The 23476-nt window shown below is 44.6% G+C and overlaps 1 protein-coding gene across 1 annotated transcript; it reads left to right on the top strand.

Annotated features, from left to right (window-relative positions):
* Positions 1-10213: 10213 nt before the first annotated feature.
* On the top strand, positions 10214-12856 carry LOC149523586 (uncharacterized). Its single transcript, XM_089781983.1, has 2 exons — positions 10214-11137; positions 11657-12856. The coding sequence occupies exons 1-2, from the start codon at positions 10669-10671 to the stop codon at positions 11851-11853; spliced, it is 666 nt and encodes a 221-aa protein (XP_089638109.1). The 5' UTR covers positions 10214-10668; the 3' UTR covers positions 11854-12856.
* Positions 12857-23476: the final 10620 nt, after the last annotated feature.

Below are 23476 nucleotides of genomic sequence, written 5' to 3'. Positions count from 1 at the left end.
TGTGGATTTCATACTTAGGAGACAGAGCAGAGCACTGAAGTCAAAATCCAATTTCCATATCACAAAGAATTCTCTCCTTAGAGAGAAAGCTTAAAAAAAAAAGTCATAAGATTTCAAAGGTATTATCACCTGTCAGTCACTGGACATAGTCTGCTGGCCTGCCCCATTTAGTGCTTTTGTCCACACAGTATGCACTTTACACGCAAGAAACAAGCAAACAATGGAACCTTTAGGAGTTTTGAGAAGAGAAGCACAACACAGTGATGTTTTTTCTCATTATTCTGTCAATCTCTTTGGTTACCCAACAAGCAGACTCCATAAAAACTTGAAGGTATGAAGCCTCCCTAGTATCCACTATTTAATATTGTCTTTTTTATGCTGTTTTCTGTTGAATTGCAGCTTTCACTTCACAAGCAAGACTTAGAAGTGTTAGAAAAAGTCTCTGCCATTAAGCAGATGAGGGAGCTGTTTTACATATGGGAACAGCATGGAAAAGATACATTACTTGTCTTAGGTCTCTCAGAAAATCTGTGGCAGGGCTGGGAATTGAGCACACATTTCCTGACTCCCAGTCCAGTGCTTTAATCAAAACCCATCCTTCCTCTTATTCAGAGCTTGCTATTTCTATAAGGGAAATAACTATCTACCATTGAAGCAAAACCCAAGCTAGTAGAACAGTATGTTCAATATGCATTGGTAGCACCAAACAAATGCAAATATATATACATATATATGGAGATACCCCTATCTCATAGAGCTGGAAGGGACCTTGAGAGATCATTGAATCCACTCCCCTACCCTCAAGTACTATCCCTGACAGATTTTGGCCCAAATTCCTAAATGGCCCCTTCAAGGATTGAGCGCACAACCCCCTGGGTTTAGCAGGACAATGCTCAAACCACTGAGCTATCCCTCTCCCCTATTGCAACATAAGCCCTTCCCTATTGCATGAGATTTTAACCTTAAAGGTCAATGCTGGGTATTTACCAAGAAATGTCATTAACTACATTAAATAAGTTTAAAAAGTGTTATCTGCAACAGAATTGACCAACAGGCAATACAGGAGCAATATAATTATTTTGCTGTCGTTACTGTCGACTGGGAAGAAATGGTCAGACTGTCTATTGAAACACAGAGGTATGTCACGTCAGGAGCTGAGGTCTTTCAAAATGAATAATTTCCTGAAGAAACCATCACCTATTTCTGCCTGTGTACTGTCCACAAGCATACTGTGATGAAGTACTTGAAATTATAAACAATTTCTGCAACTATTGCTTGCCCTGGAGGCTGCTCACAAAACTCATTGCAAATATTTGATCAATAAATTCTATATGCAATTTGTACAGGTTTGTTTTATTTGGATTAGAGGATTGGGCCAAAAGAAATCTGATGAGGTTCAACAAGGATAAGTGCAAAGCCCCGCACTTGGGGCAGAAGAATCCAAAGCACTGTTATAGGGTGGGGACTGACTGGATAGGCAGCAGTTCAGCAGAAAAGGAACTGGGGATCACAATGAATGAGAAGCTTGATATGAGTCAACAGTGTACCCTTGTAGCCAAGAAGGCTAATGGCATATTAGGGTGCATTAGGAGGAGCATTGCCAGCAGTTCTAGAGAAGTGACTATTCCCTTTATTCGGCACTGGTGAGGTCACATCTAGAGTATTGCATCCAACTCTGGGCAGCCCATTACAGAAAGGACGTGGACGCATTGGAGAAAGTCCAGTGGAGGACAACAAAAATGATTAGGGAGCTGGAGCACATGACGTGTGAGGAGAGGCGGAGGGATTCGGGCTTGTTTAGTTTGCAAAAGAGACAAGTGAGGGGGGATTTGATGGCAGCGTTTAACTACCTGAAGGGAGGTTCCACAGAGGATGGAAAGAGTCTGTTCTCAGTAGTGACAGATGGCAGAATGAGGAGCAATGATCTCAAGTTACAGTGGGGGAGGTCTAGGTTGGATATTAGGGAAAAACTGCTTGACTAGGAGGGTGTTGAAGCACTGGAAAGGGATACGTAGGGAAGTAGTAGAATCTCCATCTCAAGAGATTTTTAAGTCCCAGCTTCACAACGCCCTGGCTGGGATGATTTAGTTGGGATTGGTCCTGCCTTGGGCAGGGAGCTAGACTCGATGACCTCCTGAGGTCTCTTCCAGCCCTAGGATTCTATGTATAACTAAGTCACAGATAACTTTAGACATGTAAGCGGAGGGCTTCCCATTAATCTTCCTAATGCTAAAGAAAACAAGCATAAATGTATTTTCACTCACAAATTAGCCCCTTTCCCCATACACGATATTTCTGCCATAGGAGGCAGGTTGAATAGAAATACCTGTTACCAGGGCCCCTCCCCCAACTTCAGTCAAAACAGGTTATATTTCACTGCCTGGTTTTTTTCATCATATGGTGCGTTATTTGCCAAGAAAACAGAACTTAGTTTTATTTTATATATTTATTTATTTTATATACTTATTTATTTATTTTAATTAATCAAATTCCTGGAAAGTTTCTAGCAAAATAAAAAATGAAAACAAAGGGGAATCAGCCAAAATAACATGGCTTCCATTCTGTCCCCGCAGACTTAATAGATAACATTTTAACGTTCTTCTTTGCATGTGCAAAATTGTTCCCCTCTGAGTGCTGTAGATTTTGCAGATTGGGAAGGAAAATAATCTCAGATGAATTTGCCACCAGTTTTCTAGAGTTGATTTTGCATGTCTTGCACAGCATATTAGCAACAAAAATGGGTTTATCAAAATATTTATGAATGTATGCATTTGTAGCTGTTAGATCAACATATTTATTCTCTCTTCAAAACAACTGGGCTACATCTACGTTGGCATCCCTTTCCGGAAAAGGGATGCTAATGAGACGGGTCGCAATTGCAAATTCCGCAGGGAATTTAAATATCCCCCGCGGCATTTGCATTTACATGGCTGCCGCTTTTTTCCGGCTTGGGGATAAGCCGGAGAAAAGCGCCAGTCTAGACGTGATTCTCTGAAAATAATACTTTAAAGTAAAAATAAGAGATCCTCCGGAAAAGAGCTTATTTTCGGATAATCACGTCTATACTGGCGCTTTTCTCTGGCTTATCCCCAAGCCGGAAAAAAGCGGCAGCCATGTAAATGCAAATGCCACGGGGGATATTTAAATCCGCCACGGAATTTGCAATTCCGAAGTCTACACTAGCATCCCTTTTCCGGAAAGGGATGCCAATGTAGACACAGCCCTGTACTTTACAAAGTTATGTTACAAGGTGACTTTTTAATGAAAAAAGTAAGGAGTCCTGTAGCACCTTAGAGACAAACATCTACAACATCTTTATCAAACATTCTCAAAACTAAAACACCCACCTGGGGAAGTGAAAAACAGATTGACAGAGCCAGATGAGTACCCAGGAGTCACCTACTACAGGACAGGCCCAACAAGGAAAATAATAGAACATGACTGGTTATCACGTACAGCCCCCAGCTAAAACCCCTCCAACACATCCATTGACAATCTACAAACTATCCTGGAAAACAATCCCTCATTCTCAGACCTTGGGAGATAGGCCAGTCCTCATCTACAGACAGCTCCCCAACCTGAAGCAAATACCAGCAGCCACATACCACAGAACAGAAATCCAATCCCTACACAAACCCAGTTGCTAGCTCTATCCACATATCTATACAAGTGATACCATCACAGGACCTAACCACAATATCAGGGGCTCATAGAAGTGCACGCCCACTAATGTGATATATGACATCATATGCCAGCAATGCCTCTCTGCCATGTGTATTGGCCAAACCCAACAGGCTCTGCACCCAAGGATGAATGGACACAAATCAGACATCAAGAAAGGTAACATGCATAAAGCTGTAGACCATTTTAGCCTTCGTGAACATTCAGTAATGGATTTAAAAGTTGCCATCCTTCTACCAAAAAAAATAAAACCCTTCAAAAACCAGATTACAAAGGGAAACAGCAGAACTGCAATTCATTTGCAAATTCAGTACAATCAAATTAGGACTGAATAAGGATTTAGATTGGTTCCCTCACTACAAAGGCAATTTCCCCTCTCTGGATATTCACAGTTCCTCATCAGCTGCTGTGAGTGAGCCACATCCACCCTGACTTAATTGATCTCATTAACACTGGTCCTATTCTTGATTACTTCCTTCTTTTCCCATATTTTATTTACACACACACTCACAAAAGCTTATGCCCTAATAAATCTGTTAGTCTGAAGGTGCCACAGGTCTCTTGGTTATTTTTGCAGCTACAGACTAGCATAGCTACCCCTCTGAGATTTTTCAACACCTTATCTTCTCTGAAGATACAGGGATCAAAATGGAATGTTTTTGTTTTATCATTTAAAAGGCAGTTGTGTCATGTTAAATTATTCCTTTTATCATTTGAGGCTCTTATGCCCATTCCCTTCAAGCAGGTTAAGCCTTGGCAGTAGACAGATGGGCACATTACTGCTGTTCCTTAAATGCTTATTGTTAGTTGCAGCAACATGAGAAATGTATCATTTCTTCATACTTTTAATTCTCAGCTCCCAGCCTCCAATACTATTCACCATTTGTCCATCTGCCTCATATCCTCTTTCAGCTTGCACATTTTAAAGAAATAAGACTATTAAAAATCTCTTAAATAGATTCTATTAATATGGGCCAGATTCTACAATCCAGCCAATTTACATATAGATGAGGTTGGAGTGGTCCAAGCCCAGTGCAGGGATGGGCCTCTAGCATGAATTATACGAGCCACAGGGTATTCTAATTTATGGCAGCTGCTAGTGGTCCTATTCCCAGGTGCCCCAAACCATTATCTGGGATGCGCACAGCATAGGAACATTAACACCATTGTCCTTTTCTGCCAACTACATCCCTTATGCTGATTCCCTCATTGTTGTCAGTATAAGACATTCCATTGTCTCTATGTTTTAGAAGGATTCTTTTTGCACTAAAGATCCTCCCAGAGCTGGATATACCTGGTCCTAGCATCAGAATCTGCATGGCACCAGAGAATTTGGCTCCTGATTTTCTAAAATTGAAAGTTTACAGCTCAATACGTTGAGTCACATATATGTAATTGTGTATAAAACAGTCATTATCAGAGAACTAAAGCTGAGCACAATTGCATGGCATTCAAAGTTTAGTTCACATTTTTCAGAGCAGCATTTCTGAAAATTTCCATTTTATAGTACATTTGCTAACCTCCTGTATTTTCTGATGAAGGGAAGGCCCCATACTCTTTTCTCATGATGGGTTGATTTTTTTATATCACATGCATTTTTAAGTACTCCAGTGGCTTTGCTACAATATTTTGTAGCCTCACAATTGTATATATTTTAGTAAGAACTGATATTTCCTCTCAAACAGTGTTTGGTAGCAGAACACAGTGAGGAATTTATGCAGGATGAGTGACAAACTGGTCTTGGGCTATGCAAAAAAGGCATTTCGGGAGCTAGCTCAAAAACCAGCAAATGCAATTAAAAGCAAACATCAAGACATGTTTCTTACCTTTGCAATTTCCAGAACTCCTGAACAAGCAGAAAATATAGATTTTCCCTTGAGCATAATGTATAGAAGTCCACCTGCTTTGTACCCTGGAGACAAGCTTCACAGGCATTTACCCAATACCAGTGTGATTTTCTTATGCCGTGTGCTCAGTATTCAATTCCACTTTCATTGAAGCATGGAATGCTATTTGAAGGCAAATTCCTTCCCAGGACAAATAGAATGTTATTGTACTCAGTGATGGAACTAGATAGGAGGGTGTCATTAGTAACCTGCATTCCAGTCACCTCTGTATAGTCCATGAAACAAAGAAACCTAAAAGGGAGATTATAAATTTAAGTTAGAACTTTTTATTGTCTGCTTCATTCCTAGTATGCCATCATCATGAACATTTTTCCCCACATTGCAGAAGAAAATTTTAAAACCCCACATTTTCAAAACAGAAGCCAAATTCAGGGTCTTAATTATGTAGTCAGATTTTCAAGCTGCTATTGAGGTCAACCAAGAGAGCTTGGGAGACCACTAAAGGAGATCATTACTTCTGAAAAAAATATCAGGCTACTTTTTGGAGGCATCCAACTACAAATTGAGTACCTCACCATGGATTACACTAACTTTCAGCTGCCATGGAATACCTTAGTTTAATTATTTTTAAATTGCAAGATTTTCTGGGCAAATGGCCACAATTAAGTACATCCACCACAGAAAAGCGGAAAGAATCAAGATGCTCGTTTAGACAGAGTTAGATTTGTGCCTTGAGTAAAACTGAAAAAAAGGAACAATGCAGGGGCATTCCAACTCTCCCCTCTTTGCCTCATACCTCCCACTGAGGAATCCATAGGAATTATCATGTGTTGATGGGGAGTCATTCACTTCTATCTTTACACCTCTGCTACTTTATGTTCATCTAGCTCCAGTTCTATCCTACTTCCAATACACTGGTCCCTTCCTGCTTACTTGCTCCAGAGAGAGAAAAATGGAAGTGTGTAAGAGAAGAGCATTTCTGGCACAGTCCCTCTGCTCTTCCAAATGCCCAGAGCCACAGCCTAAGTAGAGTTTATCCAGTGTGCGGGAAGAGAGGGAGTTCTGCAACTTAGAGCTACATTAACCATTCTAATTAAGAAGCAACTTTGAAAACCACAGACATTGGTTATACCCGGATAAACATCTTAAATGTGATTTCTATCAAATCACCCAAATCAGCATCTTCTCCTGACTAAGAATGATTATGTACTGCAAAAGAAAGATATGGCCAATGAAAGAAGCGATCAAATAGACAGAAAAGGGTTTAATTTTTAAGTGACTAAAGTTTAAAATAAATTGCTGTTTTCAGTAAAGTAAATCATGATGTTTTCTTTCAGGAAATTTAGCTTTGAGTACATCACAGCAGCTGCCAATTGTAGAGTACTTACTATAAGTAAACTTTCACTTTTATTATGTAATAACCACTAAAACTACATTTTAAGCGTGTTTTAGCTGACGCCATACATCAGTCAGAGTACAATCATCTAGATAAAAATCTAATGCCTTTAGGGAAATGCCAAATATTTAAAAGTTCAGAAATAATTCCATTTATTATTAAAATACTTTCTCTCAACCTATTTGTGCAGCTCTCATTTCAAATTTCTTTAGTAGGCCATGACAAAGGGCAGACAAACTCAGACCTTGGCAGATACTATCCAGTAAAGGAGTAACATTTATTTTGCTTGGTTTTATTAACCAGGCCACTAACCCCCCTTATATTGGTGCCAGTTTGGCAAACCCATTCAACCTAAATCTTCACAACTCATCGTGGGGTGTGTGGGGTTTTTTAAACATGGCCCTTTTGTTTTTTAAATTGTTCAGGTCAGAATGTTACAGTGCTCTTTGCCTGAGCTCATACAATCCATTGTGCTGATGCAAGTTGCAAGCATGAATCAGTGAAAGAATGGCTTCAAATCAATTGCTATTCATTGATAAAAGGGTTGACCATTTACTTTAAAAATATTTTTCTCTTTAATTCTCTAAGGGCAACCAGTCAGCTACTCTTCTTCTCCACATGCATCAACTAATTGCCTTTTATGATTGCTTCTGTTTGACTTTTACTAGTGGTTTTGATTTCTAGAACAGTCTTTGGGAAACAGCTCCAACAACTAATTAGTCTGATTTTCTAAAAGGGGCATCTTGACTTACTGTTACAAGTTCTTCTTGCCGTGTAGGAACTGCTTAATGTTTGCTGCTAGCAAAAGTGGTTACTATAAAGCAAGTTGATTATATAGAAGACACAGGGCTCAAACTTGGAAAAGTACATTGTCCAGAACAGATAGTTTAAAAAATAAGGGTGGAGGGGGTGACTGGGAGTTCCTTGTTAAGTATGCAGCTTTGGACCAGCTACCAGAAAATCCATAAGTCAGGTGACCTATACCAGTGTTTCTGAAAGTGTACCACAGAAACACTTTCAGAAACTCGTTAAGTGGCCGCCCCAGTTTGTTTATGTGCCTGTGCCAGTGCCATGGTGGCTGGGTCACCACTTCCCATGGCTCCCCTTGGCTGCAAAGGACGAAACGGAGCCAATGGGAGCCACGAGGCTCCATGAATACGGCGCCGGTACATAAACAAACCAGGGCAGCCAGTTAAAGTGTTTCTGAAAGTGTTTCCGCAGTACACTTTCAGAATCCCTGGCCTATACTACTATACCAACTGAAGTGGGTGAAAGAGGGAGGCAGCAGGTCTAAGAACGCCAAAGACTAATATCTCATTCTTTACTAATGGATCAATTTAGCCTAGAACTCTAACAAAGGCTAACTGGAGCTAGTTATATATATATATATTTGTATGCCTATATCATTTTTGTAGCTTAAGATAAATAATATTTATGTATCTGTATTTCAAATGTTTGCTCCTGGAGTAGCACCAACAAAGTGTCTAGCCAGCACATCTTCAGACAGACAGTTAAAATAAATTGGCTAGTCAAGAAACACTTAACGGACAACGTACCATGATACACCGTCATCTACACTGAACTAACTCTCCTGTGGACATTCTAAAAATGCCAGTGTTTCTGAGCAGAATTCAAAAAGTAATGCAGGGCAATAATTGCCACACACTGTAATTAACAGTTGCTTTTATTACTTCAAGTAAGAGTGCTACCATGCCCTCTGTCATGGCTCCTTCCCCACGCTGGCATGATAAATGCAGAAGTGGGGGCCAGGAAGTGTAACCCAAAGCCTTATCTACCAGGCTTTGGTATAAAACTTCCCCCAAATTCTTAAAAACCTAGATTTTGGGAATAAAACTTCCACTGCCACCACTCAAATATTAATAACGAGATTAGGGGAAAGATCATTTGGGAAATCTCACCCCTATTATAAAAATCAGGACACACAGTAATCAATGCCAGGTTAATAAAAAGAAAGGAGAAAACTTTTATTATTACAACAATATTCCTGTTGCAAGCATAAGGATCAGATGGAAAGGTAACAAAATATACTCATGGAGGAGTTACACCATGGGCTAGAACTTAGTTAAAAAGAAAAGCCAAAATATCTCTTAAACAGTGCCAGATATCAGATCCCATACCCAACCCTTAAAACAAAGCCTAACGAAACTACCTAAACTTAACCCTGCTTACAGAAAGTGAAGAATTGTTTCTTGGAGAGAGAGACATGCTTGTCCCTCCCTGTAGCTGCAGAGGACTCACTCAGAGAGACAAAAGGAGAAAGGAAAAAACCCCAATTCCTTTGTCCCAGTTTGAAAGTCCCACCTACATTCCTACTGGTCACTCCACCTGGTTAGGTGTAGTTAACTCCTTAATCCCCAGGCTGCTGGCTAACCCTCATAATCATGACACCTTCAGTGCAGCATCCCACATTCCAGCTCACATGCTTAAAAATTAAACATATGAGTATTTACAGGGCTGGGGTCCTGTCAGCTGATGGTCAGGGCAGTGCGTGGTATGTGTGTGCGTGCGTGTGTGTTATACACCCGAGTCTTCATCTGCTAGGATCGAGATCCCTTCGCAGCGGGCAGCCTAGGGAAGGCTGATGGGCACCCCAAAGTTTTACGTCCATGTATTTAGCTGCTAGGCCCGAGGTCCCTTTGCAGCAGGCAGCCAACAGGCTGACAGATGCCCCAAAGTTTGCAGGGAGAGCCTATTACACCCACATCTTTAGCTGCTAGGATCGGGGTCCCTTTGCAGCGGGCAGCCTAGGGAAGGTGGACAGATGCCCCAAAGGATCTGTCCCATGGAGGTGACACATGCCCAGGTCTGCCTGCATCTGCCCCTATGACCGGCTGGAGTTCTTTTAAATTGTGTTTGGTTCTGATACAGCAACTGAAGGAGTCAGGTTAAAACTTAATCACTTAAAAGGCTACGTCTACACTGGCCCCTTTTCCGGAAGGGGCATTTAAATTTCACTAATCGTCGTAGGGAAATCCGCGGGGGATTTAAATATCCCCCGCGGCATTTAAATAAAAATGTCCGCCGCTTTTTTCCGGCTTTTAAAAAAGCCGGAAAAGAGCGTCTAGACTGGCCCCGATCCTCCGGAAAAAGTGCCCTTTTCCGGAGGCTCTTATTCCTTTGAAGTAGGAATAAGAGCCTCCGGAAAAGGGCGCTTTTTCCGGAGGATCGGGGACAGTCTAGACGCTCTTTTCCGGCTTTTTTAAAAGCCGGAAAAAAGCGGCGGACATTTTTATTTAAATGCCGCGGGGGATATTTAAATCCCCCGCGGATTTCCCTACGACGACTAGTGAAATTTAAATGCCCCTTCCGGAAAAGGGGCCAGTGTAGACGTAGCCCTAGGGTATGTCTACACTACAAAGTTAGTTCGAACTAACGGACGTTAGTTCGAACTAACTTTCCTAGGCGCTACACTAGCGCTCTGTTAGTTCGAACTTAATTCGAACTAACGGAGCGCTTAGTTCGAACTAGGTAAACCTCATTTTACGAGGACTAACGCCTAGTTCGAACTAGCTAGTTCGAACTAAGGGCTGTGTAGCCCTTTAGTTCGAACTAGTGGGAGGCTAGCCCTTCCCAGGTTCCCCCTGGTGGCCTCTCTGGGCACAACCAGGAAAACTCTTCTCCTCTCCCCCAGCCCCGGGCCCTTAAAGGGGTAGACTCTGGCCAGACGGCACTAGAGTCAGCCAGCCCTGCCAGGAGTCTCTGCCCCGAACCAGTGGCCCCACCATGAGCCAGGCGGCCAGTGCGAGTGACACGTCCCCTGCCCAGTCCCCCAGCACCCAGGGGCCAGCCAGGGGCTGTAGACGGCGCGCGGCCTCCTGGACTAGTGCGGAGGTCATGGACCTCATTGAGGTTTGGGGGCAGGCCCCCAACGTCCATGATCTCCGCACTAGGAGGAGGAATGCGGCCGTCTATGGGCGCATAGCAGCCGCCATGGCCACCAGGGGACACAGGCGCACCCAGGAGCAGGTGCGCATTAAAATTAAAAAGCTGCGCCAGGCGTACGCCAGGGCCACAAGAGGCGGCGCCACTGCAGGGGCTGCCACCTGCCCCTACTTCACTGCCCTCCACCAAGTCTTGGGGGGCAGGGCGGTCCGTGCCAGCCCGGGGGACATCGAGCCGGGACCAGAGGGCCCTGAGCTGGGCACACCAGAAGGGTCACCGCCAGCAGCGTCGTCCAGGGAGACCGTACCAGGTAAGTAGTTTGAATTAAGTAGTTCGGGGGGGAGGTGGGAGGGAGACCAGAGACCGCGCGCGTGGGCCATGTCTTCCACGGATCACGCAGACACCTGTGCACGTGCGAGCACGTGCCATGCCACCCTTGGGCAGGTGGCTCCAGCTGCGTGACACCCAGGGGCCATTGCCCAATAGTCACATGCTTGTGCAAAGAGACGTGACATGCTCCCGACCCCGGGGCAGGACCCAGCAGGATGATTTCCCTTCACATGTCCCCTCTACACGGAGGCAGGGGATATCTCCCCTTCCCCCCCGCCGCCCCGGCCACACTATACATGGCACAGGGACATGGGTGCGGTCTTGGGGCAGCTCCCAGTCCCGGGGAGAGCCAGACATCCTGACCATGGCCTCTGTACAAGCACAGCGGCTGTGACGGTGCAGGACATGGTCACCCTCACGTTGCGGAGTTGGGGAGGGGGCTGGGCATCATCCTCTGCGTCCCCAGGGAGAACTGACCCCTTCTCTTCTTTCTCTACAGCTGCACCAGCTGCTTGTGCAGGGCGCACCACCCCGCCCGGGACATGCTACCGCACCCGCAGCCTGCTCCGGACCGCCAGCACGGAGCAGGAATACTGGGACCAGCACCTTGGGGCCCTGCAAGCCGTGCACCGCACACTACGGTCGTGGATGCGGGAAGACCTGCAGGTCCGCCACGAGCTGCTGTCTGAGCTCTGAGGGCTGAGCACCAACCTGCAGCTCCTGCTGCAGAGCATGGTGCCCCGTGCTGATCCTGCACCAGCTGTCCCCCCAACTGCTGTCCCTCCTCCCACTCCTGCTCCCCTTCCCACCTCTCCCTCCTCAACCCCCACAACCTCTTCCTCAATGTCCACACCCCCCACCTCAACCTCCGCACCCTCCACCCCATCCCCCCGGGGACGCCGAGGCCCCCTCCCTCGCCGTACTGGGAGGCGGTCGGCCCGGTGAGACCCCCACCCCTGATCCTTCAGTTTCCCCACCCCCTCCTTTCCCTTGCTTCCCCCTTTCAGCTCCCTCCTCCCAGTTTTCCCCCTCCCCTCTCCCAGCCTCTCTGTTCCCCTCTCCCACCTCCTTTTCCCAGTTTCCCCGAGTTTTGTTAAATAAACAGAGTTTCTATTTTTGAACACACGTGTCCTTTATTTTGTACATCAATAAGAAGGGGGGCTAGGGAAGGGTAAGTGGAAGGAGGTGAGGGAGGAATGGGGCACGAGCCCCCGATGGGGAGGACTGGGCTGGCTCTGTGGGCTTCTGGGGGTGGAAGCTCTCCTGCAGCCCCCCGATTGCCCCCTCTCCCCAGATGGCAGCCTGCGGCAAGTGCAGCCGGTCTGATGGCCGAGTGCTGTGATGTGCCCAGTGTGCGTACTTCGGGCACTCCAAGCCAGGACTGGTTTGTAAGCGGGGAACCCCTGAGAACTGTCTGTCCAGGGTGGGGGTCGGGACCCTTTAAGCGCAGCCCTCGGCTAGCCTGAGACAGCATCTCCACGCTCTACGTCCTCCTCTGATGCCCTGCCGGCACTGCTTCTGGCCATCCTTAAGCCCTGTTCAGAGTCCACTCAATGTGGACTTGCTAGTTCGAATTAGCAAAACGCTAATTCGAACTAGTTTTTAGTTCTAGACGCGTTAGTTCGAATTAGCTTAGTTCGAATTAACTAATTCGAACTAAGTTAGTTCGAACTAGCGCTGTAGTGTAGACGTACCCTTACAGGTTTATTAAAGAGACTTCTAAAGCATATGGTTACAGTGGCTATTGCTCTGTTTCTTAACTGCTAGCAAATATAGATCTTAAAAATGGTTACAAAAAAAATAAAGATAGAAAACAGAAATAATGGTACCAAGTGACAGCTTAATCTTTAAAGAGCTCTAAGTCTATGTGTACATTTAAGACAAAGGACACATCCAGGTACAATTTTTACCCCCTTCTGTGCCTCGCGACTCCAGCGAATCAGGCCAGGGCTGGTCCCTCAATTCCTAGAAAAGACGAATATGAGGTGGGCGTCCCCATGGAACCAATCACCTAACCCGACCAGCAGATAGATGGTAGATTGACACTCAGAGTGAGTGTGCTGCTGGACCCATCTTTATACCCATAGGGGCCCGTATCCTCTTTCTTATCTAAGATGCCAAATTGGGTTGGTCCATCTTTGTGATGCCAGTTCTTACAAGGGAGTTTCAACTTAATTTACACTTGTAAGAGAGATAACTAAATTGTGAGTACTGGACATTCTTTTCTGGGCGGGAGATTCCTCCCCCCAGACGAGTGTGTGTTCATATCAATATAGGTGCCAGCCAAGGCAGTTCTCGCAGCCTCGAGGTCAACAATTGGCGAATCTCTGTTTACAGCCATCCAGGGTCACTGTGAGCTAGCATATCCGGGCCTCCTGTCAAGGCTTCAAAGACTATGCTGATTTTATTGCTCTGTGTGTGCCCTGTATGCTCCAGGCAAGCAAGATGGATTTTACAGGTGGGGTTCCTGTCTGGCTACAGGCCCAGTGCAGCTATTTTGGCATAGAAGGGACAAAGCCATGTTCTCACACCTCCTTACATCCCAGAAACAACCACTCCATAGTCACTAATCTCACAAGGTACCAAGACAGATTTCCAGAGCAAAGAGGATTTAGACAGATTCCAGATCTGAGGCTGGGCCTTTTCTACTAAGTACAGACTTATCTTTAAATAAATTGACCCAACCATTGTCCATGTCATGAGGGATGTTATGCTCAGATGATGGAATGACAGTCTTCCAAGGACAGCTATCGATTCACAAATCCCCCTGCTTTGTAATACCTTTGATGCATTTTACAGAATAGACCCACTCCTCAAGTACACAATGTGGCCAGAAGTTCTTCATTAGGGACCAGATGCAAACTCTTTGGTGGTGTGCAAATTTCATGACTCTTAATAAGCCACCATGAGCCTATCATCCCTTGCATTTATTCTGCCAGAACTGCACCCTTTCAAAGTCAAAGCTGTGATGTTTTTATAATCCGAGATTTTATTTTTCATCCATACATCCTGACTTTGTGGAACAATATTTTTAAAGAAAATGAGAACTATCAGGGAAGATGATTAATCAGCCCTGTAACATGTATCTTGGTTAATTAAATTATCTAGTTACTGTCATAGAGTTGCTGAAACAAGGCACAAGTCACGGATTCATTAGACTTTATTACAAGGCATGAAGACCACAGCAGTTGCCATGGAGCGCAGCGGGGAAGAGATCTAATCAGGCTAAATTCTGTCTCTATATCTTCTTTAATATCGGATTTCTCTCTCCTCCTTCCCCCCCCCCCCCCATTTTGAAATCAGGGCTTATGCACAAGTGGCTTACACACTACAACCACCGCAGTCTGCTAGACAGAAGCACTGTCAGGGCAGGATCTCTCTCCAAGAAAAAGAATCCAACTTATTTTGATTAAAGAAAGATGCCCCTTTCCCTCCATTGGAAACACAGCACAAAAGGCCTGCTGCTCCCCTCCCATACATATAATGTCCAAAGAAGATGGAAGAAAAAGTGAATAAATAGAGTCGGGACCACAGCCTTGATCACTGAGAGATTGTGAGGCCCCTATCTATTCCCCGTCCCATCCAGTTGAGACTTTGCTGCCATCAAGACAAACATGCCAGGCAGGGAAAGAGGGCAGTCAATCACTTTCTATAATTTATTCCCTGAGGACCCAGGAGCAGTAACACAGGGTCATCTGCAGCATCCACTACACAGCTGACACAAACTAGAGTCCCACAGCACAACTTAGATCCATTTAACGCTGAATGGTGGTTTGGGGATGTCCTAGATACAGCGACTGTCCTAGGCACACAAAACTCCTTTAACAGTCAGATAGTAAATGGTTATGGACTCTTAAGTGCAACTCATGCTGAGAGGGGTTAGTTTTTGTAGCAAATTTGCAGAACTCTCCTGTTAAAAGTGCCAAAAGTGTAAATGGAACAGGCAAAGTAAGCTTATATGAATAAGACAAAGTGAAACAAAATAATTTCAGAAAGTGCCCTTCAGCCCAGATTGATGAAAAGCCACACACAAAAGGCTTTTAAATAAACAAATCAAGACTACTATTTCTTAGCTGATGTGAGAGAATGTCCTCCATTAAGTGAGCAATACAGCAGACTACTCACTTCAGATTTGTTATAAAAAGACGTTTCTGGCACTTACCTACTTTCTCAGGGAAAAATTCTTTTTTATTTTGTATGGCACAGCACTCCTGGTGGCAGATTGTTAAATGAGAATAAATAGCCTTCAATTAATACCCATTACATTTGCACCTGTTCCACTTGTAAATCCCTGCAGTTTCTAGATTGTGCAATTAGCTTCCTCCAATTTACTCTCCACTGGCAGGGCACAGAGAAGCAACCACATCACTAAATAATGTTGCCTGCTAGTTTACCAAGCTCCCACCTCCATTAGCATTAGAAATTTCCTTTATGAGCTCACAGGGAGAAGGCTAAATACTACACCTTTACATCCTTTGAGAAGGCAGCTAATAAAAATGGCACCTACAACTTGATATGCGATAAATTCATCTCTAGACTGAAATATTCAAGTTGTGGCACCACAAATCTTTCCCTCTCAAAGGAAGAATCAGACAGGGTGCTACATCATTCTTTACAGAAACTGAACCGGCAACTACTGACTGAATGTCACATTCTCTGTGCAAGAACAAACAGCAGTTTGGGATAATTTTTCTCCTTTAAAACATTCTGTATTTGACACCACTCACCCGGGGTAATGGAACAGGGATGGCAAGCCCTCCCTCTTTTGAGAGTGGACAGGCCAGGCCCTCTATACCTTTTCTCGCCCCCCCCCCCCCCCCGCCCACTCCAGCCTGGGTAAGAGCAGCCCCAGAAACTTGGGCAGCTGCATGGAGCCACAGACACCCCACCTTCTTAATGGGGGGGAGGGGTCCCACAAAGCATCCTCCAGCCTGCATCCTGCCTGAGAAGCTATGGATCCCCTGTCCAGAGCAAATGGGGGATCCATATCTTTCCGGATGTTCTACTATGACTTGGCTGCAGCTCTTTGGCCTTCAAAGTCCTGCCTCACGCCAGTCTTGATGGGATTAGGGCTGCATGCACATCTGGAGGGGAGGGGCAGATCCTTAACCTGCCCTGGGTGGTGGGAGGGGGAACCCATAATCTCCGACTAAGTAACTGAAACCTTGGAATCCTTATTTAAATACTTCAAATAAGAGAGAACCCACGTTTTTCAGTGGTTTAAACCTGGAAATGACCAGGTTGCAGAGAAAGGTAGAGGTCTGTCTATGCCACTCTGACACCAGGGAAAAAAATCTTTCCCAGCCCTAAATATGGTAATCAGTTAGACCCTGAGCATGTGGGACAGACTTGCCAGCCATAGTAACTGTCAAAGCCTGTCCCATCCAGTGTCCCATCACCAGTCATTGGAGACAAGTGCTGATAACAGTCACCAGTTGCTTACAAAAGCACACAGCCAGTCTCATCATAGCATCCCCAACGTAAACTTATCACCAGCTAGGTTCTTTCCCTTCACTATTCCCTCAGAAGGCTGTTCTAGAGCTTCACTCCTCTGAGGGTATGAAACCTTTGTCTAATTCCAAGCCTCAACTTGTTGATGGCCAATTCACATCCATTTATTCCTCAGTTCATGTTGGTGCTTAAGTTAAACTCCTCCTCTCCCTCCCTGGTATTTATACCTCTGAGGAATTCAGAGAGAGCAATGATCTCTTCCCTCAGCCATCTTTTGGTTAGACTCAACAAGCCAAGCTCTTTGAGTCTTTTCTCGTAAGGCAGGTTTTAGTAGCCCGCCTGTGCACCTATTCCAGTTTGGGTTCAATTTTCTTAAACACAGGAGACCAGAACAGCACAGGGTATTCCAGTTCAAGTTTCACCAGTGCCTTGTATGATGATATTAACACTTCCCTGTCTCTCAGGGTATGTCTACACTACCCCGCTAGTTCAAACAAGCGGGGTAATGTAGGTATACCGCACTTGCAAATGAAGCCCAGGATTTGAATTTCCCGGGCTTCATTTGCATAAGCGGGGAGCCGCCATTTTTAAAACCCCGCTGGTTCGAACCCCGTGTGGCGCGGCTACACGGGGCACGAACTAGGTAGTTCGAACTAGGCTTCCTAGTTTGAACTACCGTTACGCCTCATTTCACGAGGAGTACTGATATTACTCTAAAGATAGAAGAACAACACTTAAAGTTATACTATGAGATAGAGACCCAGATCCTCCAAGGCTTTGAGGCACCTAAGTATCTTTGAGGCTATGGCTGTGCAATCATTACATCAACATGTGATAATTTTACTTGCAATATATATTACATAGACAGCTACTGGGTGAATATCGTACATAGCATTGGTAGGAGCATTAGAGTAAATAAGGTCTGGACGTGAGAGCGCAAATCGGTATATTTGTCACACTTCAATGCACACTGATTCAACTTGTGAAATTTTGCACAGGTTAGGGGTATTATTGGACTCTGCAGGATTATCAGAGCCTACCATTACTTTCTTCAAGGATAGAGATACCTGCAGTATGTAACTCATTGCACCTTAACAAAAGAGAATAGAATATGTAACAACCAATAAACACAGGAAAACAAATTATTGCTGAATATTCACTTTGTATCTATTACTCTCAGTGATAGCCTTATGCTAAATTAACTAGCTGTTATTTGAGTTTGAATTTAAAGACATTTCAGTTAATTAGAAAGGCAATTTATGCGTACACCTTAAAAACCAAAGAAAAATCAGTTTCTTTTATAGATGGAATACAATTTGCAGTGCTGATTTTCACACACTACATAAGGGAAGTTCAAAACAGTTTAAATAATAAAGGTACTCTACATTCACACTACAATACATTTATTCCATTATTAGCCATTTCCTGGGCTAGAATGTCACCTTTGAGATGTTACTAATGTAGAAGAATAGTTTGTATAGCAACAAAAGCATTCACTCTTTCTTATTTGCTGCGAGAATGTTTCTAGATCTACTAGTATTTAGTACAATGAACAAACCCTGAATAAGAAATGAACTTATAGGGCATCACCGGAGTATGCAATTAAAAGTGTAAAAAAAAAAATCAAGAATGCAGTGTAATCTGGCTTTCACTTTCACTGTGGCAATGAGTTACGCTGGCAGACAGGAGATCTGTAAGGCAAGCCTGGTTCCACTCAAAGGCTGCCTGGGAACAGAATAGCATGCACGTGTACAAATAGGGCAGCATTTTGAAAAGAAAATGTTTTTAAAAGAAAGAAGCTGCCACAGTTTGTTGTGATAGAAAAGATTAAAAATCTGAACAGAAATTCTACCTTTTTTTATAAAGAACATCTGATGGCTTTTGGTGGGCTGTGACAAATCATTGGGATGATCTAAGTCATCTTGACATGTATTGACATGCATTCCATGTCACCAAAAAAAAAAAAAAAAAAAAAAGGTTAAACTGGTACCACCTGTGAAAGGGATCTTAGCATTGAAATCGAAGACGTCATAGGCAATAGAGATAGAATAGAACTGGTTTCTCCCTTTTTTGGGGGAAGTAGCATACAGCAAACACCACAATAACTGGCATGTCAGTTATTCCATTTTCAAATAGTAGAAACATAGGCACTGATAACATTTGCAGAAGCCAATAGAGGCAGGGTATTTTAAGGTCTCTTACTGGCCTCCACCTTCTGCACTCGGAGTGCCACAGTGGGAAACAGCCTTGACAAATATATACATTTTTAACCCTTTGACCCCTAATAACTTGTTCTAATGATGTTGAATTCTAAGACTTGTGTTATACAGAGCAGACTACATGATCAGAATGGTCTCTTCTGGACTTAGAATCATAGATTCCACAGTCTCTTGGAAATTTTCCATAGTAGATTGTTTAGAATGTGTGAATAGCACAACAAATGTTACACTCTGAAATTTCCCTGATAAAGATGTTGTTTAACATTCTCATTAACAAGCATATACAGCATTTCCTGAAGGCAGTTAGATGCATTTGACTTTGAGTTGTATCAGAGATAAATTGGAATGGATTTAATTAGAGTGAAACATTTGTGTTAAGATAGGCAGCATGCAAAGGCCCTGAAACTGCAGCTGCATAATCCAAGGCAAGTCACATAAGCCTAAAGGTACGACTAGACTACAAGCCTCTTTCGAAAGAAAGCGTCTAGACTACAGCCAGTACTTTTGAAAAAGTGAGCCGCTTTTTCGAAAGAGAGCTCCCAGGAAGTCTGGATACTCTCCTTCAAAAAAACCCATAGTTTTCATTATATAGCGCCTTTTTTCAAAAGAGCACTTTCAAAAAAAGGCATTATTCCTCATAAAATGAGATTTTCCGTGGTAAAAAAACTGCCGCATTCTTTTGTTTTACTTTTGAAAGAATGTGGCAGCAGTCTAGACACAGGGGAAGTTTTTTCTAAAAAAGGCCACTTTAAAAAAACAAACAAACCTGTTGTCTAGATACACCTGATCAAGCTCTTGGCACATCAGTTATGTGTGTATAATAGTTCCCTAACTCAAAGGCGTGTTGCAAAAGTAAAATTAATTAGCCTTTGCTACATGGTACTAAAATAAAATAAATAAATCTCACTTCGCCATGGATTAAACATGGAATGTTAAACAGCATTAATACTTGGGCTCTGTGCCAGTCATAAATATCTGATCATAGGTTATCTTATGCTATCATAGGCAACCTATATCGTTTCCACTAGTTTGGGAATCTGGACAATATCCTTCTGGGATCCACCCAGTGCACAAACAAATTTGGGTTTGGTTAGTTTAGAAAAGAGAAGACTGAGGGGGGACATGACAGCCGTTTTCAGATAGCTAAAAGGGTGTCATAAGGAGGGGTATGTCTACACTACCCTCCTAGTTCGAACTAGGAGGGTAATGTAGGCATACCGCACTTGCAAATGAAGCCCGGGATCTGAATTTCCCGGGCTTCATTTGCATAAGCGGGGCTCCGCCATTTTTAAATCCCCGCTCGTTCGGACCCTGTGCCGCGCGGCTACACGGGGCATGAACTAGGTAGTTCAAACTAGGCTTCCTAGTTCGAACTACTGTTACTCCTCATTCCACGAGGAGTAACGGTAGTTTGAACTAGGAAGCCTAGTTCGAACTAAATAGTTTGTGCCGCGTGTAGCCGCGCAGCACAGGGTTCGAACGAGCGGGGATTTAAAAATGGCGGAGCCCCGCTTATGCAAATGAAGCCGGGGAAATTCAAATCCCGGGCTTCATTTGCAAGTCCGGTATGCCTACATTACCCCGCTAGTTCGAACTAGCGGTGTAGTGTAGACATACCCGAGGAGAGAGAAAACGTGTTCATCTTGGCCTCTGAGGATAGAACAAGAAGCAATGGGCTTAAACTGCAGCAAGGGAGGTTTAGGTTGGACATTAGGAAAAAGTTCCTAACTGTCAGAGTAGTCAAACACTGGAATAAATTGCCCAGGGAGGTTGTGGAATCCCCATCTCTGGAGATATTTAAGAGTGGGTTAGGTAAATGTCTATCAGGGATGGTCTAGACAGAATTTGGTCCTGCCATGGGGGCAGGGGACTGGACTCGATGATCTCTTGAGGTCCTTTCCAGTCCTAGTATTCTATGATTCTATGAACCTCCTGGCTTTTCAGTAGATAGCTCAGAGCAGAATTTTCTCTACATGTGCTGAGATTTCACTCCCAAAACTAAACTGGCAAAGAAAGTTAGCACATCACATTTCTTCTCTGCTGTCATTTCCAGCCTGGATAATCATTGCAATTCTCAAATAGAAAAGGACAACTAATATTATTTGAAAAGAACAAAATCAATTAATGGATGCTAACTTATTTGCTGCCAGAATTCTAGCTTGACTTGCTCAGATTAAAGTGACTAAAGTCAATATTATTAGATAGAATCAAAGAATCATAGCTATAGGCAACACCCTCATGAAGAAAGCCAATGAAGATTTAATAAGCTTGCATAAGAAAAAATATTTTCCTGTCAGACTACATGGTGAAAAAAGTTAACCAGCTCTAAAGTGAGCTGCTGTACTAAAGACTGAGAAGTTGTGCGTGTTTCTTACAAAGTATATATGCAAGAAAATACTGAGGCAATTTATTCAAACACTTTTTCTCTCTTATTATAGTGACCAGTATGTTAGGACTTTGCTTTATTTAAAGAAGTTGGTGACTATTTTTACATTGCCTTGGACCTGCTTGCTGCTTTCCGGTCTATTTCAATTTCCATGATTCAAGCTGCCTGATAATTTATTCAAACGAAACCTAAACTTTGTAAACTTCAATTGAGCCAGGATCTCAGAGCTGAGGAAAGCACTTTCTCCAAGACACAGCCATAATTCACGCTTCAGCCTTTCCAATCACTCACAATAGGATCTTATCCAGAGTGTGTGTTAAAACGAGCAGCATCAGGGCATCTGTCTTGCTACTGAAATATCTCTCAATCTCTGTCCAAGGGAGCTGCTGCAAGAAATTAGCCTTGTTACTTCTCAGTCAGTGATGCATTTAGAATTGATAGTTCTGTCGTTGCCTTGTGTTATCCACATTGTAATATGCTGAGAGTATCTAGTTAACTGTCACATTTAGATACCATCTGCTATTTTTCAGTAGATGAAATATGTGTTCTGCCTTCTCCTTTGTTCTCCAAAAGGAGACATCAGCATGCTGACAATGTCCACTGCCTTATATACTTAATAAAAAAAGGTCAAAGTAAGCCCTGAGGAGGATCAGAAGTCACTGGCGGGGGGCCAGCAGACCAGGCAGACGCGGAGCAAAGGTAGGAGGTAGGGGCGGGTCCCAGGAGGCAGGAGCAGGTCCGGAGCAGATTGCAGGAGCTGGTCCGGAGCAGGTCTCAGGACGTAGGAGCAAGTCTCAGGAGCCAGGAGCAGGACCCAGGAGCAGGGGGCAGGAGCAGGTCCAAAGGCAGCAGGAAGATCCAGGTCCAGATCCAGAAACAGATCCAGATCCAGATCCAGATCCAGCGGAGCAGATGCACAGCCCATAGCAGAGGATCCAGTGTAGCAAAAAGGAGAGAGCAGCTGTTGCTTTAAGGCAGCAGAAGAGCCTCCGCCAATAGGCAGTCTCAAAAGAAGTGCCTGGTCGGGGCCTGAACAGCTGATTGCAGATCAGCTGTAGAGCGGCCTGCAGAAAAACCACGGTAGGGGTTTAAATCCCTTCCAGGCCAAAAAAAAAAAAAAAAACGCACACAACTGGAGGCTTTTACGCTCCGGAGCGGTTTCCAGGTGCCTAGAAATAAGGCTGTTGATTGCAGAGTCTTGGTATCAGAAGCCCTAAAAAGGGCTGGATCCAATCAGGTACCACGGAGCAAAGGATTCGATCCCACGGCGGCGCTTGCTTAATCAGGCGATCTTCAAACAGGAACCCGGTCCGGATACTACACTCGAGCTCACCTCACCTCACCTCACGGCGCACACAGACGTACTCTCCCCCTCCCAAGACGTCCCCCAGCGTGGGGGAATAGAAATTTTCTAAGTCCCGCCCGCTCGCTCACCGCCCACCGCCCTCTCCTCGCTCACAGCGACCGCACCGAGACCGACCGACTCACCCACCTCCTCCGGCTTCCCCTCCCTCGCAGCAGGGAGGCCCGGGTGGTGTGGGGCGCCGGGAGCCCTCTGGGCGGCGCCCCGCTCGCCTCCCTCCCTCCCACCTTCCTTCCTCCCTTCCCGGCCGCCTCCGCCAGCCCCCGGGCTCATCTGTATGCAGGCTCCGCCCCCTCTCCCCATGGTCTTTCTGCCTCTGCCTCTGCTCTTCCGAGCCCTGACTCAATTTCTTGATTTAAAAAAAAATAAACAGAAAATTGAAATGAAAAAAGCGGTGGCTTGCCAACGCTGCCTTTGAAAAAACCTCCCCCAGGAGACCAGGGAGACGTGGAGCAAAACCGCGGGCGCCAAAGCCGCTCCGCCTCTCCCTGGTCCGCTAGTGGTTCCCCCCAGTGGACCAGGGAGAGGCGGAGTGGCTTTGCTCCCCGCGGTTTTGCTCCACGTCTCCCTGGTCTGGGGGGTGGGCAGCAGACGGGAGGGGAGGGCCAGCAGACCAGGCAGACGCGGAGCAAAGGTAGGAGGTAGGGCAGCTGTTGCTTTAAGGCAGCAGAAGAGCCTCCGCTAATAGGCAGTCTCAAAAGACGTGCCTGAACAGCTGCTTGCAGAACAGCTGTAGAGCGGCAGGCAAAAAAACCGCAGTAGGGGTTTAAATCCCTTCCAGGCCAACAAAAAAAAAAAAACGAACACAACTGGAGGCTTTCACACTCCAGAGCGGTTTCCAGGTGCCTAGAAATAAGGCTATGATTGCAGAGTCCTGGTATCAGAAGCCCTAAACAGGGC

The sequence above is a fragment of the Pelodiscus sinensis genome, chromosome 14 (assembly GCF_052426305.1).
Source record: "Pelodiscus sinensis isolate ZL-2025 chromosome 14, ASM5242630v1, whole genome shotgun sequence".
NCBI classification, from domain to species: domain Eukaryota; kingdom Metazoa; phylum Chordata; order Testudines; family Trionychidae; genus Pelodiscus; species Pelodiscus sinensis.
The sequence above is the reverse complement of the archived record's forward strand: the minus strand, read 5'-3'. Positions and strand labels throughout refer to the sequence as shown.

Bases quoted from the DNA above. Each gene is read 5' to 3' on its own strand.
- LOC149523586 (XM_089781983.1), top strand. From the start codon at position 10,669: ATGAGCCAGGCGGCCAGTGCGAGTGACACGTCCCCTGCCCAGTCCCCC. The intron at 11,138-11,656 runs GTAAGTAGTTTG...CTTTCTCTACAG, and splicing joins GTCCAGGGAGACCGTACCAG to CTGCACCAGCTGCTTGTGCA.